This window comes from Macaca nemestrina, chromosome 4 (assembly GCF_043159975.1).
Source record: "Macaca nemestrina isolate mMacNem1 chromosome 4, mMacNem.hap1, whole genome shotgun sequence".
NCBI classification, from domain to species: Eukaryota; Metazoa; Chordata; class Mammalia; order Primates; family Cercopithecidae; genus Macaca; species Macaca nemestrina.
The window spans coordinates 16,337,702-16,356,066 of NC_092128.1; the positions used below are offsets into that span (position 1 = coordinate 16,337,702).

General features: G+C 41.5%; 1 gene segment (V, D, J or C); it reads right to left on the reverse strand.

Moving 5' to 3' along the window:
- Positions 1 to 3,328: 3,328 nt before the first annotated feature.
- Positions 3,329 to 18,365, reverse strand: part of LOC139362613 (T cell receptor beta variable 13-like) — a 222,411-nt gene continuing 207,374 nt past the window's right edge. Inside the window, 1 exon segment of the V gene segment in view lies at positions 3,329 to 4,518. Coding sequence covers positions 4,124 to 4,518 — 395 coding nt within the window.

Here is an 18,365-nt window from a genome sequence, read left to right on the forward strand (position 1 = left end):
ATTGCTCTGAATTCACACCTTTCTGGGAGCATCACACCTTGCATATCAGACTCAGTATCAAGCAGGAAATGCTGTAAGATGCAACATTTTTCACTTTCTCTTAAGGCACAACTGTTTATGTTACTTTTACCAGTGAATGATCAGACTACTATATCGGCATTTTAGATGACTTTGTGTCTGAATCATAGGTGAATCAGACAAAAGTAATTCGTGTCTGCCTTTGTTACCAGATTGCACAAAGTAAATAACTGCTCGACTAGAGATTTGTCAGAAAATTCACAGGGACCTAAGATTTATTGAGCCTATACTATGTATTAGACTTTGTCTTGTTTACAAGTTTAAAATTTCTGTAAGACATATATTATGACATATATTATCAGTTTACAAGTGACAAAACTTAGCTAAATGTTTTTCTTTTTTTTTTTTTTTTTTTTTGAGACGGAGTCTCACGCTGTTGCCCAGGCTGGAGTGCAGTGGCGCGATCTCGGCTCACTGCAAGCTCCGCCTCCTGGGTTCACGCCATTCTCCTGCCTCAGCCTCCTGAGTAGCTAGGACTACAGGCGCCCGCCACCGCGCCCGGCTAATTTTTTGTATTTTTAGTAGAGACGGGGTTTCACTGTGGTCTCGATCTCCTGACCTTGTGATCCGCCCACCTCGGCCTCCCAAAGTGCTGGGATTACAGGCTTGAGCCACCGCGCCCGGCCAGCTAAATGTTTTTCAAGTCACTGACCCAAGGAATCAGAATATGAACCACTGAGGTCTCCTCATCTCCAAGGACCTTCCTCTTTAGCATGTAGCCTCCCACGTGAAAGATGTTATTCAAATGATTTGTGTCAGATGCATTGTTTCCAAAAGGGACATTTGGATCAATGTTTCCAATGTTGAAGGTATCTTCCTCTACCAAAATGTATAGGGTGGAGTAACTTCAAGCATAGGTTGAAAGTTAGTATGGCCTAGGTGTGAGTCCAAGTTCAATATTTGTTAGCTGTACCTCCTTTAGAAAATTATCTAAATTCTCTAACAGTTTTTTACCTGTAATATGGGAGTGAATTGTTCTCCCTTATGAAGTTCTTAAGAAATTAATTGAAATAATGTACTTTGTATATGGCCCAGAGAAAATGGGATTAACAATATTGCTTGTTATTAGTAATCAACAAGGGAATTTTCTGTAAGTTCACATAAAAGAGGTAGAATTAAGTTGGTCTCTGTCCACTGTGTGCTTGCATATGCATCTGCAAATGGCACATCATACACTTGGTAGCTGCTGTGCTGGTTGTTGTACATGTGCACCCAACGCTCCCCGCAACCCACTCTCGCTTCCCTGCCCTGTACTGCCCTGGGCTGTGCCCTTGAAGACTGATTTCAGCAAAGGGTGCTATCCAAGGTTTCGGCTGGGCTTTCCAATGGCAGACACCAGGTGGACAGTGAAGGGTAGTGAAGAGAGAGTTCAGCATATCTGGGCTTCCCCTTCCTAGCTTCTGGTCCTGAGTTCCTCCCTTTGGAAAACTTTTCTCATTACTTGCATGCACCTCCAGGAACACAGCATTTCCCTCCCACCCCTTTCTCCATAGGCCCAGGAGTTGTACTGGCTTCTCAGTGTGCTGGAAACCCCTGGTCCCTCGAACACTCCTTGTGTCCCTAAGTCTGTTTATCCCTCTGAACACAGTCCTTTGATTAAATTGCTTTCACTTCAGCCTTTTTGAATGTGTCATCTGTTCCACGCCAGAAAACTGACTGATTCAAATGACTCTCATACGTTGTAAATGCATGTATGAATAATTAGGAATATATTATCTTGCCAGACTTTAGACTTCTTAAAGACAAAATGTGTAATTTGAAAAATTACATCTCATTTTCTGTATTCCAAGGAAATTTTTAACATAATAGGTATTCCAGGAATATCTACTGAATAAATTAACAAGTGAACAACAACTAAATGACAACAGCAAAACTATATATATACATGTAATAAATTTTCATGGACAAGTTGACAGAAAATATAAAATTTATTCTCCTGCTTTCCATTTCTCTGCTGCATAGCTGGGTGTGCTGATGCTTGTCTATTGGCACTGAGTACCCTTAAATGTCCTCCAACAATCTTTCTCTATCTCTTATTGCAAGAGCTAGAAGACTTGAAAATACATGTCCCAGATTCTCCTGAGAGCAAGTTTCTGAAAACAGTTTTGCTTCCCCCAATAAGCTATACTTGTGGAAAAGTTGGAAGCAGAATAAAGACTTTTATCTGACAGCAACAGACAGGTGGATTTGCAACGACCTCTGGATACTTTCTTGTGAATCCCCCTCTTGGTCACTGCAAGACCACTGTGACTCTCAGCTATTTCCAGTAGTCCCCGACCTGGGCAAAAGTAGCAACTTCAGCCTTTCTGATCACTAGTGGTAGACCTGAGGGCAAGCTTCAGCCTTCTGAGAACCTCCCACTTCTCAGCCTCCCAGTGGTTTATAACCACTAATTCCCTGTAGTAATTCCTATTCTCCTTGGAATTCCTAGAGGATTCTGTTTCCTTGACTGAACCCTCTGATGTATTAGAAATGCCCCTTGTCCCTATATGTCTATATTAGGACATATTGTGGCCCCATTCTATATGGAACTAAGACAGGACAAATATTCTCTGGCCAGAAGTTATATGTCCTGGAGGTTGGCAGGCCATAAGCCATAGTAACCACATTCCATAATATGTGACCCTCTTCTACTGCTTGGCTAGTCTTGAGATGGAAGAATAGTGCTTTGCTGTAGCTCCTTGACTAAGGCCCAGGAAACACTATAGAATTTTAGAAGTTTTATTTTGGAGGCATGGAGTCGTAGGTTTGAATCCTGGCTTTGATCCTTAGAAATATGAAATACTGGAGAAGTTCATGAGGCACAGCTCTGTGTCTATAAAATAGTACACTGAAATCTTCTTCATTTTTAAAGTGGATATACTAATGTCTATCTTTGCATTAAAACACATAAAGTCAGGAGGATCATTTGAGGAGTTTGAGACTAATCTGGACAACATGACAAGGCCTCATCTCTACAAAAAATAAAAATTAAAAAAAAAATTAGCCCTTTGGGAGGCCGAGACGGGCAGATCACGAGGTCAGGAGATCAAGACCATCCTGGCTAACACGGTGAAACCCCGTCTCTACTAAAAAATACAAAAAAAATCTAGCCGGGCGAGGTGGCGGGCGCCTGTAGTCCCAGCTACTCGGGAGGCTGAGGCAGGAGAATGGCGTAAACCTGGGAGGCGGAGCTTGCAGTGAGCTGAGATCCGGCCACTGCACTCCAGCCTGGGCGACAGAGCGAGACTCCGCCTCAAAAAAAAAAAAAAAAAAAAAAATTAGCCAGGCAACAGGACACGTCACTACAAGGTGATGTTTCCCTGTAATCATAGCTACTCAAGCAGCTGAGGCAGGAGGATTGCTTGAACCCAGGAGCTCAAGGTTGCAATGAGCCATGATCACACCACTGCACTCCAGTCTGGGTGACAGCGTGAGACCCTGTCTCAAAAAAGAAGAAAAAAACACAATGTGCACTGCTATGATTTGACTGTGTTCCTAAATAATTTATATATTGAAAACTTGGTTCCCAATGCAGCAGCATTGAGAGGTAGGACCTTTGGGAGGTGACTAGGTCTTAAGGACTCTGCCCTTGTGAAGGTTAATCCATTCATGGATTAATGGGTTATAGAGGGAATGGGTAGGTTATCATGAGAGTGAGTCTGTTATAAAAGCCAGTTTGGCCATCTTTCATGAGCCCCCTCATATGTGATGCCCTGTGCCACCTGAGGACTCTGCAGGGTCCTCACCAGCAAGAAGATCCTCACCAGATATGGGTCCTTGACCCTGGACTTCCCAGCCTCCAGAGCTATAAGAAGCAAATTTCATTTATTTATAAAATACCCAGTCTCAGGTATTCTGTATGGCAACAGAAAACACGCTAAAACACATGCCCATATGTTGGCACAGAGTACGAGCTCCCACCACTTGCTAGGAATTAAAAAGTACTGGCTAAGATGTGAGAACTTCTAGTGGGTCAGGAGCCCACAAGTGCAGGAGCTCTCACTGAGTTCAGCAGGATGGGGGAAAATGTTAGAAAAGAACTAGAAGCATCTCTGGGGCTTGGCTAAAGCTGTGTGGCAGCCCCCACCTCCTTCTCCCTGTTACATCTCCAACTGAGACAGGAGGGTTTGGGTACAGAAAGCCAGTAATTCTGCAGGGCTGTGCCTAAGCTGCTGGCACAGAGGTACACGGCTGAGTCCCCCAGCTCCAAGGAGCTCATGTTCAGTTCAGAATGATAGTCACTGAACTGTTGAGCTGAGAATCGATCAGGGATGCTTCCTTTTTCTCTCTGCATCTTTTGATAAAACGAAATGAGGAACTGGGGGCCCTGACCTGGACCCTGCTGGTACCAGTAGACAGTGTCGTGTTCAGGGATAGGATAGCATTGCAGAGTGGCTGTTTCCCTCTTTTCTTTGATCAGATGCCTTGGGGACTGGGTGACTCCAGCAGCCACTGAGCCTGTGGAGGAAGGAGACAGAAGCTGAAGACTCAGCTGAGGAGTGTTTGATACTTCAGCAACAATCGAATGCTATGCATGCAGGGATGTCCCAGCTGTATTCAGGACTCACCTGCTCCCAGGAGACAAAGCATGACATAGCAGAGGAGCCTGGTGTTCCAGGCAGAGTCAGGCAGGTCAGGACCAAGCATCTCCCTTCTCAGGGCGCCGGTTTCCTGGGGTGAGAAAGCAGGGCTTTTGCTCCTCCTCACCGTTTTTGGAGGTTTTTACTGTGATGTCACTGTTCTGATGTCATCGTCCTGTAGGCTCCCATAGGCACCCTGTACTCCAGGACTAACTCAGCTAACTCAGGCTTTCCCCCATCCTGTCCAGCTTCCTGCAGGGCAGGGGGCAGGGGAAGCTAGCTGTGCTGAGCAAGGGGTGGGAGGCGGGCTTCCGGGCAGACAGCCATCCCCACAGCTTCTGAGATTTTCATCTGAGGCAGATGCTCCTTTGTCTCTGCCCGGCTTGGGTTATCCAGGCTGCCCTGCTGCAACCCTCCCCACACTCCCTGTCAAACTTAGGCACCTAGAGAGGTCACATAAGGCTGCAGTTCATGGCTTCCTATCATGACAAATACACATGCATATCGGTTGATCTGATAAGGCTATGATTGACTCTTCCTGTGCCAGCACTACCTCCGGTTCATCTAGTAATATCCCTGATACAGAGACGAAATCAAGACTGTCTCCCTTAACCCTCTCTCTCCCAGACAGCGCTATCAGTGGCCCACTCAGTGGATCCACAGTGCCCTCCAGTGGCCAGTGTGTAGTCACTATGATAAAGCGCTAAGGACCCTGACTAGGGAGGCTGGGTGCTTCCAGCTCTTGCTGATTTCAGGTTTACCTGCCTCAAACTCAACTTTTGCACAGGGTAGTGAGGGAGAAGCAAATGTTTTTCTAAACAAGAACCAAAACTTTTACATTTAAATTTAAATTTTAAATTTCATCAAATAATGGTGTAGGAAAGGAGATATCAGCCAGTCATTAGATGCCAGCTGCCATAGGAATGGGGTGAGACCTGGACAAAGCATTCCCTTCAACCAAAGGTGATTCCTGGAGGCAGCTGACAGTGACCTGCTATCAGTGAAACAACCACCTAAGCTGGAGAAATAAGCACATTAGTCTCATGAAAAGAAACTGCTTACTTTTATATCTTTTATTATTTTAATACTCTAGTCAATTTTTTGTTTTTAGTGAATTGTCTTCTTTATGATTGATGTGTAGGAATTCTTTATAATATGAATCCAGCCCTTTCTCAGATTACGTTTATTTTTTCTTAATATATTTTGAAGAACTTTTTGGGATTTGCATAAAGAACAATTTGCTTTTTTTATGGTTAGAACATTCTTTTGTCTTTAAGAAATCTTTGCCTACCCTATGATCATGAAGAGAGCTTGCTATGTTTTCTTCCAGAAGCTTTTGGGTTCTAGTTTTTTGATATCTGGGATTTTTTTGTGTCTCTTACTAATTTTTGTTTATGGGAAGGGTCAGCAGTTGTCCTGTAAAGGGTGAGATAATAAATTTTTTAGTTTTGTGCATCATGCGGTATTTGTGTCGACTACTCAACTCTGCCATTGTAGTGCAAGAGCAACCATTGACAATATATACACGAATGACTGTGGCCATGATCCAACAGAACTTCATTTATGTTCACTGAAATTTGAATATCTTATATTTTTATATGTAACAATTTTTACTTTTTTAACGTTTTTACTTCTTTAATTTTTGCTTTTTTAAAATCTTTTAAAAATGTAAAATTATTGTTAGTTTCTGAGCTGTATGAAAACAGACAGAGGCCAAGTTTGGCCCCGAGGCCATAGTTTGCCCACATCTGGTTTATGGAGTGAGATAAGGCTAGAGATTCATTATTTTTCCATATTATGACATTTTTCTAGAACTATTTGCTAAAAAGACTATTTTATCCTCTTTTTGCTGTTTTTAGTATTTGATCTGGGAATTACAATATGCATCTTTGACTTATCACAGTTTGCTTGCAAAAATATTCTCCTGTTTAACCACGGGATGTCATAAATGTCCTTTTTTAGGGGAAGAAAATTTCTTATTACTTTGATAACAGTTTTCATCAAGAAAGGATGTTGAATTTTATCAAGTGTTTATCTATAGATAGCATATAGTTTTCATATTTTTAGTACAGATAAGGTAAATGACATAGTCTGTTTTTTGAAATGTCAGACCAACACTGCATTACTGAGATAAACCCTACTTGACCGTGTTGTACTATCCCTCTTACATATTGTTGGATTCTCTAGGCTGTAATTGTAAAAGGATCATTGAATCTGTGTTCCTGAGAGATAATAGTAGCTTTCTTGGAATCTCTTAGTCTCATTTTGGTATCAGGGTAGTTCTGGCCTGAGAATGAATAGAAAATTATCCCCTGTCCTTCAGTTTTCCTCTCAGTCCTGCTTTGGCAGCATCCTACCAACTTTGATATATTTTTATATTTGTTCAGTTTAAAATAATTGTTTTGAACATTCTCAAACATTTTATGCATATATAGCAATTTCCTTAAAATAAATTCATTAAACAAAAAACACTCTGAGTCAAGGACTGTTAGAAATTTTAACTCTTTTGATGTTTGTTGCTAAATTATTAGACAAAAAGGATTTTACAATTTACTCTCCCCCCAAAAAAGAAAGGGCTGGGCCAGGCACAGTGGCTCACACCTGTAATCTCAGCACTTTGGGAGGTCGAGCCAGGTGGATCACCTGAGGTCAGGAGTTCAAGACCAGCCTGCCCAAAATGATGAAACCCCATCACTGCTAAAAATATAAAAACTAACCAGGCGTGGTGGTGGACGCCTGTAATCCTAGCTACTCAGGAGGCTAAGGCAGGAGAATTGCTCAAACCCAGGAGACGGAGGTTGCAGTGAGCCAACACTGCGCCACTGCACTCCAGCCTCAGTGACAGAGTGACACTCTGTCTCAAAGAAAAAAAAAAAAGAAATCTCATTTATCCATTTATCTTCATTCTCACCAGTATTTGGTCAAAAAGAAAAAAAAAAATGACCAAAAGATACTATTAAAATAATTGTAAATTATCTTTTATCTTTTGATTTATTCTTTGTCTTATGAGTTATTTAGACAACTATTATCTAATTTTGAAATATTTAGGACTTTTCCAGAAATCTTTCTCTTATTGATTTGCAATGAAGTTTTACTGCGACCAGCAAGCACACTTGGTTTGACTTGAATACTTTTAATGCATGGATGCTTGTTTTATGGCCCAGAGTGCATAGTACATGCTGGCACACAGCCAGTGCGCACTCCAAGGGAACATGTATTCTGCTGCTATTGGATGAAGTGTTCTGTAAACGTCAAGTCAAGTGGGTTGTTGGTGTAGTTCATATCTTCCGTATCCTTACTCGTCTTTGTTTTTTTTTTTTTTTTTTTTTTTGAGACGGAGTCTCGCTCTGTCGCCCAGGCTGGAGTGCAGTGGCCGGATCTCAGCTCACTGCAAGCTCCGCCTCCCGGGTTTACGCCATTCTCCCGCCTCAGCCTCCCGAGTAGCTGGGACTACAGGCGCCCGCCACCTCGCCGGGCTAGTTTTTTTTGTATTTTTTTTAGTAGAGACGGGGTTTCACCATGTTAGCCAGGATGGTCTCGATCTCCTGACCTCGTGATCCGCCTATCTCGGCCTCCCAAAGTACTGGGATTACAGGCTTGAGCCACCGCGCCCGGCCTCGTCTTTGTTTTTGTCAACTCATTAAACCAGTTACTAAAAGAGGGGTATTGAAATCTCTGATTGTAATTGTGGATTTGTCTAATTCTCCTGGCAGTTCTGTTTTTGCCTTGGTATCTTGAAGATCCATTTTCAGGTACATAAGTATTTGATTGTTAAGACCTCTTGATAGACCAATACTTTTGTCATTAGGACATGACTTTCGTTATCTCAGATATTCTCTGCTTGAAATTTATTTTGTTTGATATTAACATAACTACTCTAGCTTTCCTTTAATTGGTGTTGGCATAGTACATCTTTTTCCATACTTTTGTTTTATTTTTTTACATTCTGAGTCTTCATAGTATTCTGATAAGCAACATATAGTTGTTTTTTGATATTATTTAATAATACTCAATAGTACAATCTGTGCTTTTAGACTATTTAGATTTGATGTGATTGTTGATGTGGTTACTTTTGTGTCTATCATCTTCTATTTGTTTTCTATCAATCCCATTGCTTCTATATTCCTTTTATCTTTTTATGTTGTTTTTATGGATTATTTGAGCATTTTTTTAACTCTGTATTGTGTTGGCTGTGTTTTGTCATCTTAGTGGTTGCTCTATGATTTTCAGTATGCATCTCTACTTTAACACAGTCTACCTTCAAGTGACTTCACTCAGATTATGGAAACCTTCCAATGATACATGTGTTCATTTATTCCTCCCCTGTCTTTATGCTAGTCTTGTTATAGATTTACTTTTGTATATATTAGAATCCCTGCACTGTGTTGGAATTATTTCAGTGTAAATAGCTAATGATCCTTTAAAGAAATTTAAGTTTAAAAATTTGCTTTTGGGACTCTAATTACATATTAAGCTACTTAAAGTTGTCCCTCAGTTTACTGATGACCTCCTCTTATTCTCCGTATTTCACCAAGAATTGTTTATGTTATTTCTTCAAGTTTATTAATATTTTATCCTGTAATGTCTAATCTGATGTTAACTTCATCCGGTATATTTTTCATAACAGACATTGTAATTTTTATCTCTAGAAGCTTTGTTTGGACCTCATTATGCCTTTCCCCATCTCTACAAAACTTTGAACTTACAGACCAGAGTTACAATAACTGTTTGACTTTCTTTGTCTGCCAATTTGTCATTTCTGAGTTGGTTTCTATTAATTAATCCTTCTCTTTGTTATGGATCCTTTTTTCATGCTTCTTTGCAGGTCTGTAATTTTTGATTGATGCTAGATATTTTGTATTTTATATTTTTGGGTGGTAGATATTTTTATATTTCTATTAATATTTTTACCTTTGTTCTGTGATGCACTTAAGTCAGTTGGAAACAAACAAAAACAAAAACAAAAATCCCAGCAGTTGTTATCTTTTTCTTGAATAATTTGGCAAGCTGATTTTAAAATGTATATGAAAAAAAAGTGTCAAGAGTGCTCAAGAACACTTGATAAAAAGGAACAAAGCTTGAGAAATTATTCTACCAGATATTAAGAATGAGGATGAAGCTGTAGTAAGACAGTGTATTATCAGTGCAAGAACTGATAGAACAGACCAATATAACAAAATAGAGATCCGAGAAAAAAGGTCACACATGTATAATGACTGACTTATGACAAAAGTGGTATTACAGGGTGATGACGAAACTATTACCACTTAACAAATAGTACTGGGTAAATTGAATAATCATTTGGAAAAATAAAACTTGACCTCTTCCTCATATCACCTGCAAAGAATTAATTCCAGTTCAATTGTGAGTCTAAGTGTGAAAAGTGGAAAATATAAAGATTTTAGAAGGAAATATAAGAAAACATGATCATTTTGAAGTAAGCAAGGATTTCCTAAAGTGGACACCAAAATACAAAACACTAACTGAAACAGGAGAAACATGGAGTGATTGTCACTTAAGAACTTCTGTTTATCAAGAGAAACTATTAGTAGAGGGAAAAACTAATCTACAGAGAGAGAGAAAAAAAAATTCCATCCAAAACACTCATATACCTCTCATGGGAATGTAAATTGGTACATCTGCTTTGGAAACCTCAAAGAATCCTACGTAGTTGATATAATTTTATTCAGGTCTTCTTTGAATTGTGTCCTTTTAACACCTTCCCAGGTGGGATTTATCTTATGAAACCAATCTCAATTTGTATTTCTATTTTTTTTAAGTTAGACTGGAGAAGAAGGAAATTAAACACAGAATGACTACAAGATTTTCAGAAGGAAAAAAGCAATGTATAAACATGAGTTAATATGCATTATTGTGTGTAATAGTTATTTCTGAATAATTGATTTTGATGGAAATTTTTACTAAATATTCCAATTGTCTTCCAAGGGTGGTAGCTGTAAATGGCCTTATCAGTGTTTTCTTTTGGCTTCCCCACTCCTTGGTAGATTGTAGGTCTGAGTTGGTGACCACGTGGTAACAGTAGTTTAATATGAATGTGCTGAAACTTCATAGTTCTATAAGAGAATATTTAGTTAGTCACTATCCCTGAGACTAAGCTCTGTTATATCCTAATTATAGAAATTTCAATTATATACAAGGAATCCCAGAAATCCATAAGCCAAAATTATTACTACCTAGTGTTCCCTGTTCCTGTATTTCAGAGGTTATTTTCTGACCTCCTAGTATCAGAAGAATACCTGAAGTTCCAAATGCATTCATTCTCCTTGCTGAGGAAAGAGCAGGGCAGCTCCTTTGTTCAGGGCTTCTGAGAGCTGGAAGGAGAAGTAAGTGCCTGAGTGTTTGTGAACAGGAAGGAGGCGACTGTGCCATGCTGTGGCTAAGCTGCTGGCACAGAGATACACGGCCGAGTCCCCTTGCTCTGTGTGCTGGATCATCAGGGTGGAGATAGATCCCTCAGGCCTCTCTGCAGAGAACCGATCACTGAACAGCCCTGATCTGTCTTGTTGAGCTTCATTCTGGAAGTAAGTCAGAAACTCTGGGCCCTGCCCCAAGGTCTGTCGGTACCAGTAAAGGCGGTTGTGTTCGGAAATTGGAACACACTTGAAAGATACATTCTGTCCCGTCTTTGTGATCTTGTGTCTGGGGTCTTGGGAGACTCCAGCATCTGCGTGATCTGTGGAGATAGAAGTTGGGAACAGGAGGAAAACAATTGTAGTCATCACGCACACATACACACACACACGCGCGCACACACACACACAGACACAATGAGATTGCTTGGTGTTCTGAGGACTCACCTGCCCACAGGACACACAGGGCCACCCAGCAGAGGAGCCCATGACAGGGTCAGGGCAGGATGCGAGCTTTACCAGATCAGGGTCACTGTGAGCAGGAGCAGAGGAGGAGGGACGTCCCTGTCCCCACAGAGCAGTTCCCACAGTGACATCACTGAGCCTCAGGATCACCTGATACTGATTAATTAAGTCTAAGATAGCAGTAACTCTGATGCGCACCACTTTATTATGTACCAGTAAGAAAGAAAATAATTACTGTCACTCATCAGAAATAATAAACAGTGTAACACCGTGAAGCATAGAATTCATGAAAAGTGATAAGTCAGAAGTGGGTTTCCACACACACAGCTTCTGTTAGGTCCGTTTTGTTTTCCCCACTCAGCCCTCCAGGGGGCTGCTGCCCACATTCCACCCTCCACCTCTGGGAAGTCTTCTCACTTCTCTTATTCCTTTCACCTTGTCGGCTGGACGTGCCACCTGGCTGCTTCAACAGCACTTTACACAGAAGATCCCAGTACTGACTGTCAACCTTCCTTGGAGATCTCCTGTTTCTGGCTCTGTTCCTGCATTTTCCTGCCCATCCATGGTCTGGGTAGGAGTGGGAGGTGTTTGGGAAGTGAAGGAGAGAATTGCTGGTCTTTTTCCTGAAAGAGTTTGAATTCACAGCTCAGAGGGGTAAGGGAAGAAATGTTGCCTCCGGCAGGCACCAAGCTGAGTTGGGATCTTCAACTCATTCTAAAGGTTAAAAAAAGAACAATTAAACAATTCCCCATATGAATGTATTAATCTCAATACTGTTTCTTTTTTGTCTCCACTACTTATCACGACACCTCCTGTGTTTCTAAGTCACCTTTGAAATAAATAAATGTTCCACAGCCTTTAGAAAGAGTCAGAACTGTTTTACCCTTGACATTCTGATGGGAGTAGTACAATTAAAAAATAGGGAGTTGAATTAATCCTTGGGGTTCCTAACAGTCTGTATTATGAGCAATTAATTTCTCATTTTCATTCCTAACTTAACTCTCAAAACTCCATGGGCACCGTCTTTCATGTGAGGGACAATAGTCACAATTCCTCTCACTGCAGGCAAGTTAGACCCAGATTTGAGAAGATCCTGCAAAGTGGAGGAAAAGTTTGAAGCAAAGCAGAGGAGATGGTTGAGCAAGGTCTTTGCTGCTGGCAAAAGGAGACCCACAGAATCCCACGCCCATAGGGGACATGTGTCCAGCTTATGGAGTGAGATGTTTGGTTGACCAGCTTGGAAAATGCCATTGTACCTTCAATCTCAGAAGTGCTACATCACAATAGTATAAAATTCATGCTGGTGCATTTCCAGCTGACATTGCTTCCCATAGATGATGCCAAAAGTAGCATGTATTCACACCTGTTACTGCTCCATCCTCGTTACCTGCTTTCAAGAGGTCTGTGTGAGCACAGGGTCATGAATGGAGATAAAACCTGGAGCTAGGACCTATGAGGCTGTATAGGGAATGTTTGGAACTGAGGCACAGCAGTTGCAGGGACAGGGATTTCCCAAAAAGGTTTCTCGAGCCACCTGCTTCCAGGAGACAAAGCACAACTGAGCAGAGGAACGTGGAATCCCCTCATGCTCTGAAAGGGAAATTGTTGTTTTTAACACAGACCCCGTACGTTTTCAAAATACATGGTTCCTCTGGCAAGGCTTGGCATACTTAGAGCTGAGATTCCCCCAGGTGCATCCAGTACACACTTAGTTTTGAGAAACCAAGGCATGTCCAGCACCCAGGAGAAGAGCCTGGATCCCATGGGAGACTGAGCAGGTAGAGGCCGTTCGGAGCTCTGGTGCTGCAAGAGGCCAGGATCTGTCATGAACCTGTGCCTGGCAAGTGTGTGTCTGTGATGGTGCTGTTGCTGCTCATGTCACAGTTCACAGGTCTCCCCGGCATGGTTCAAGGTCCCTTTTCTTCCCACCCAGTCAGTTTTCTCCTTCACTGACTCCTACACAGCAAGGGGTACAGAGCTGAGAGAAGCTGGATTCAGAGTAGATCCCTATTCTCACAGGTTTTCTGGTGGTTCTCTGAATTGTGCTGCCTGACCCGCCTCTAGGTGTGGATCTGGGATGGGGATGGGAATGGGGATGGGAAGACCCCCTAGGTGTCCATCATAGCACATCTTCCTCTGTAGCTAACAAAGAATCAGAGACCTTTGCCTACTGGATTTTAATCCTGTTCGAAGGTCTTCACAGGTCTGAAACCACCTGCACATCCTGTAATAGTGAGGGTTTATGTTTTCAGAGTTATATTTTCAGGGTTTGTAAGGTGGACTTCTTATTTCAGATATATGAGTGTATATATGAATATATTTTAACATCTCACATTCAATACCGATTCACAGTGTGGGTCATTACCTGTCATTTGTCTAGAAAGCTTTCTCATTCCTTGATCAAGCTGCATGGTGTAATCATGACTCTCCCAGTTGTCAAATCTTGACCTTCCTTCCATAGGGGCTGGGGGCTACCTGGGATTTGATCCCTGTATGTACTCGTATATCTAAAATACTCTTCACTCAACCCTACTGCTTCACTTAACAGTTCTCCCTCTCCCTACCCCTTCTACTCCTGATAATCCTGCTCATTCCATGACCAATAATACTTCAAGGGTACTCAAGTAATAGAGTAACTTTAACCCTAACCCCCATAAGAATGGACCCACACATCAAGCCAATATTGGAAGTAAAACTTCACTTTAAAAAGCTACTACAGAAAATGACCAAATGGCCCAGATTTTGCAAACTGCCAACACACTAAGTCCATCTTAGCTCTGTAGCACCAGCAAATTGTACCTGAAGGTGAGTCACTGCCACCATCTTCTGGGAGAAATTTGACTTGTGATTCCTCCAGGGTTTCATAAGCTTTCCCCTGGGATTTCTCTTTGTCTATTTCCTGAGCTCATCACCTTCTCCTAGACCCAGCCAACACCCTTTCACCCTTTCACCTCTCAACTTGCCAACAAGTTAGAGACTCTTAGAGTAGAAAAGGCCTTAGAAATAATCTTGTTTCCATTTCCAGGTGTGCTTTGGAAGGTGGACTTGTTGCTAACACAGCTACTTGTCTTTAATTTTCAAAGAAATTTTTCCCTCAGGTGTGCATCTGTGCTGAGACCTAAAAAATCCATTAGGAGAAGGAAGAGGGTTGCATCACAGCTACACAGCTTAGAATTTGATATAATATATCCTTTGTCTTCGACAGCCTGCGGCCACTCTGCCGTCTTCCCAACTGTCCCTCCCCACTGCCTGCGTTTCCTTTTCTGTGATTCAAAGAAAATGAGATTCACCCAATTTTAGAATACAGGAACATTTACCAATTTCTGCCCCATGAGAGTCTGTCTTTGAACTCTGAGGTATTTATTAAACAAACTGTGACTCCATTGGCCGTGCCATTTTTCCCTTCGTCACCAGCCTTCACAAAGCAAAGGAGATGTATAGGTGTTCACTTAACCTTGAAAATAAATTATCCCACCTTCCAACTACTTAAAAGAAAAACTGACTAAAATCAGATGGGATTCTAGTTAACATTGTTTTCCTCTACATTTAGTGTATGGGAAGTGACCACTTAGTTGCTTCTCCATCCCTCATTTTAGCAACTCTTCACAGAGCTCCCTGGCTTAGTTTATCCACATTGATGTCTCTTCTACATCTTGTGAAGGGAATAATTTTTTTCAAAGCTCTGATCTTCTGGTTCCAGACCAATAACCACTTACCTGGCTAGTACCTCCCCACTGCCAACACCATGATACTTGTACCTGCAGTGCTGTAGGGTACACAGACCGCCCTACCCCTGGTGTCCAATTTGAAAAAAAACCCGGATGGTTCTGGACTTCCCCTCCCCAAACTCCAGTGACCCCTCTATCAATCCCACACAGAAGCAAGCAGTCTGTCCTTCATCTGCCTCCAACATTTATTAGCTCGGAGACCATGGGCAAGGCCATTCATTACCGTTCCTGGACTTTAACCTCATTTGGCCTCATCTATAAAACAAGACTAACATTCCCTTCAATGCTTTATGAGGATTAACTGAGATATTGTGTAGTCTCTGGTAGGTTTGAAAAATGTCTATCCTTTTATCCCTTCCTGTCTCCTCATGCAGGAGAAACCAATGGAGCTCTCAGACCTGCCAGGACTATGAGTGATGGAAAAGCTGGAATCATCAACTGAGTGGTGGAGTGAGGAGAACCAGGAAGCATAAATAGGCCATTCAGTCACTTTAGAAAAGATCTAGCAGAATTTAGGAGTCAGAAAATAGAGCACGAATGTACCTGTCTACTCTCATTATGCAATATGAAGCAGCTAATAGGAGCAAGTTAGGTCTATATCAACCAATCTGGAACAATAAAGACCAAGGTATATTAACAGAAGAGTATGCATGTGACAGGTAAAGTGTACAGGTGAACCCATTTTCTGTAGGTGTACTTGGATGGAAAGGTATGCATGAACACAGAAAAGAGGGGTGAAAAGAGGCAAACCAGAGTGTTAATATTGGTTACCAATGGAAGGTGGGATTGGATTTGAGAGCATTATTGAAATTTTCTTTATATGTTATTTAGTTTGTTTATTTAAAAATCTTCACCACATACAAGCTTTAAGTTACACCTTTCATCTGGTGTCAGACTTTGTAGTTTCTAAATGGGCAAAGTATAGAGAGCTTCTGTTTATGGAACCCCCTATAGAGGCCCATTTTTTGTAATAAACCGAGGATAAAGTAAAAGCGCGCAAGCTCCTGGTGAACACAGCCAGTCTCTGACTGCTGAGGAGGGTGAGCATCGGGGTTGACACATTTGATGGTGAGGTCGGTTTGTGCTGATTATGAACTAATAAGGCTTCTACCCTTGAAAGTCTGATCACCATGGGGAAGTGGAGGATCTCACTCCTTGTTCTAGAACAGGCTTTGAATAGCCCCCTGATTGGAAAAGGAAGAGAAATGAGCACCCTCTAGTGCCTACATTTCCAAACTCAGTGAGAGCTCGTTTTACATTTTTCAAGCTTATGTTTCTGATCCAATTAGTAGTAGTATTATGATGTCGATTGTAATGATATTCCAGCATTTATTAACAGCACACAGCTTTCTCAAATGCAGCTTTAGCGAGTGGGTGGAAGAAAATACTGCCCTAGGAAAGATGTTCTAACTTTGGTCTGTATAAGGTTCAATTATTTAAAATAGCTAGTCTATTTTTGGTCTTTATTGCCTAAGAGGTAAAATTTGATTCGTCTTTAAAACTTGGATGCAAATCATTCCAGCAAAATTGGGGCTTCCTTCTATCTGTGGGCCATCCTTAGTGACTGTATATTTGATTATTTCCACCCAGGATGGCTCTCACAATTCCTCAGGGACTAATACATAGCCCTGCTCTGTAAATGGAGCCTCTGTCTCACAACCAGCCTTTCCTGACTGGCAAAGGAGGGGAACAAGCAAAGGTCTCTGCTCAGTGCCCTGCACCAAAATCAGGTGTGGGCTGGAGGAAGTTGGTGACCATGAGCTCTGTGTCTCTGGCATTGCCCACCAATTCATGGAAATGGACACCCATAATATCGCTCAGTGTATCAGGCACCATGGCCTCAAAGCCACCCAAAGGGATATTTGTGCCTTGGGAAAACTCTTCCTAAGAGAATGGGGAAGTCATTTGTTTTCTTCTTCATCACCTTTTAATTCCAGTGTTTGACATTATGTTTCTGATCACTCTCTCAGAGTGCTTAGGTGCCCTGTGTCTGTGAGACTCCCAAATCCAGGACACCTGTGAGGGAAGGCGATTGAATAAGGAGACAAGCCAGGAGGGCGATGGGCAGATAGGAAATTCAGTCGTGTAGAAAGGCTTGTGATCTTGTAAATTTGTTTGAGTTCTTTGTAGGTTCTGGATGTTAGCCCTTTGTCAGATGAGTAGATTGCAAAAATTTTCTCCCATTCTGTAGGTTGCCTGTTCACTCTGATGGTAGTTTCTTTTGCTGTGCAGAAGCTCTTTAGTTTAATGAGATCCCATTTGTCAATTTTGGCTTTTGCTGCCGTTGCTTTTGGTGTTTTAGACATGAAGTCTTTGCCCATGCCTATGTCCTGAATGGTACTACCTAGGTTTTCCTCTAGGATTTTTATGGTATTAGGTCTAACATTTAAGTCTCTAATCCATCTTGGATTAATTTTCGTATAAGGAGTAAGGAAAGGATCCAGTTTCAGCTTTCTACTTATGGCTAGCCAATTTTCCCAGCACCATTTATTAAATAGGGAATCCTTTCCCCATTTCTTGTTTCTCTCAGGTTTGTCAAAGATCAGATGGCTGTAGATGTGTGGTATTATTTCTGAGGACTCTGTTCTGTTCCATTGGTCTATATCTCTGTTTTGGTACCAGTACCATGCTGTTTTGGTTACTGTAGCCTTGTAGTATAGTTTGAAGTCAGGTAGCGTGATGCCTCCAGCTTTGTTCTTTTGACTTAGGATTGTCTTGGAGATGCGGGCTCTTTTTTGGTTCCATATGAACTTTAAAGCAGTTTTTTCCAATTCGGTGAAGAAACTCATTGGTAGCTTGATGGGGATGGCATTGAATCTATAAATTACCTTGGGCAGTATGGCCATTTTCACGATATTGATTCTTCCTATCCATGAGCATGGTATGTTCTTCCATTTGTTTGTGTCCTCTTTTATTTCACTGAGCAGTGGTTTGTAGTTCTCCTTGAAGAGGTCCTTTACATCCCTTGTAAGTTAAACAACCCCATCAAAAAGTGGGCAAAGGATATGAACAGACATTTCTCAAAAGAAGACATTCATACAGCCAACAGACACATGAAAAAATGCTCATCATCACTGGCCATCAGAGAAATGCAAATCAAAACCACAATGAGATACCATCTCACACCAGTTAGAATGGCAATCATTAAAAAGTCAGGAAAC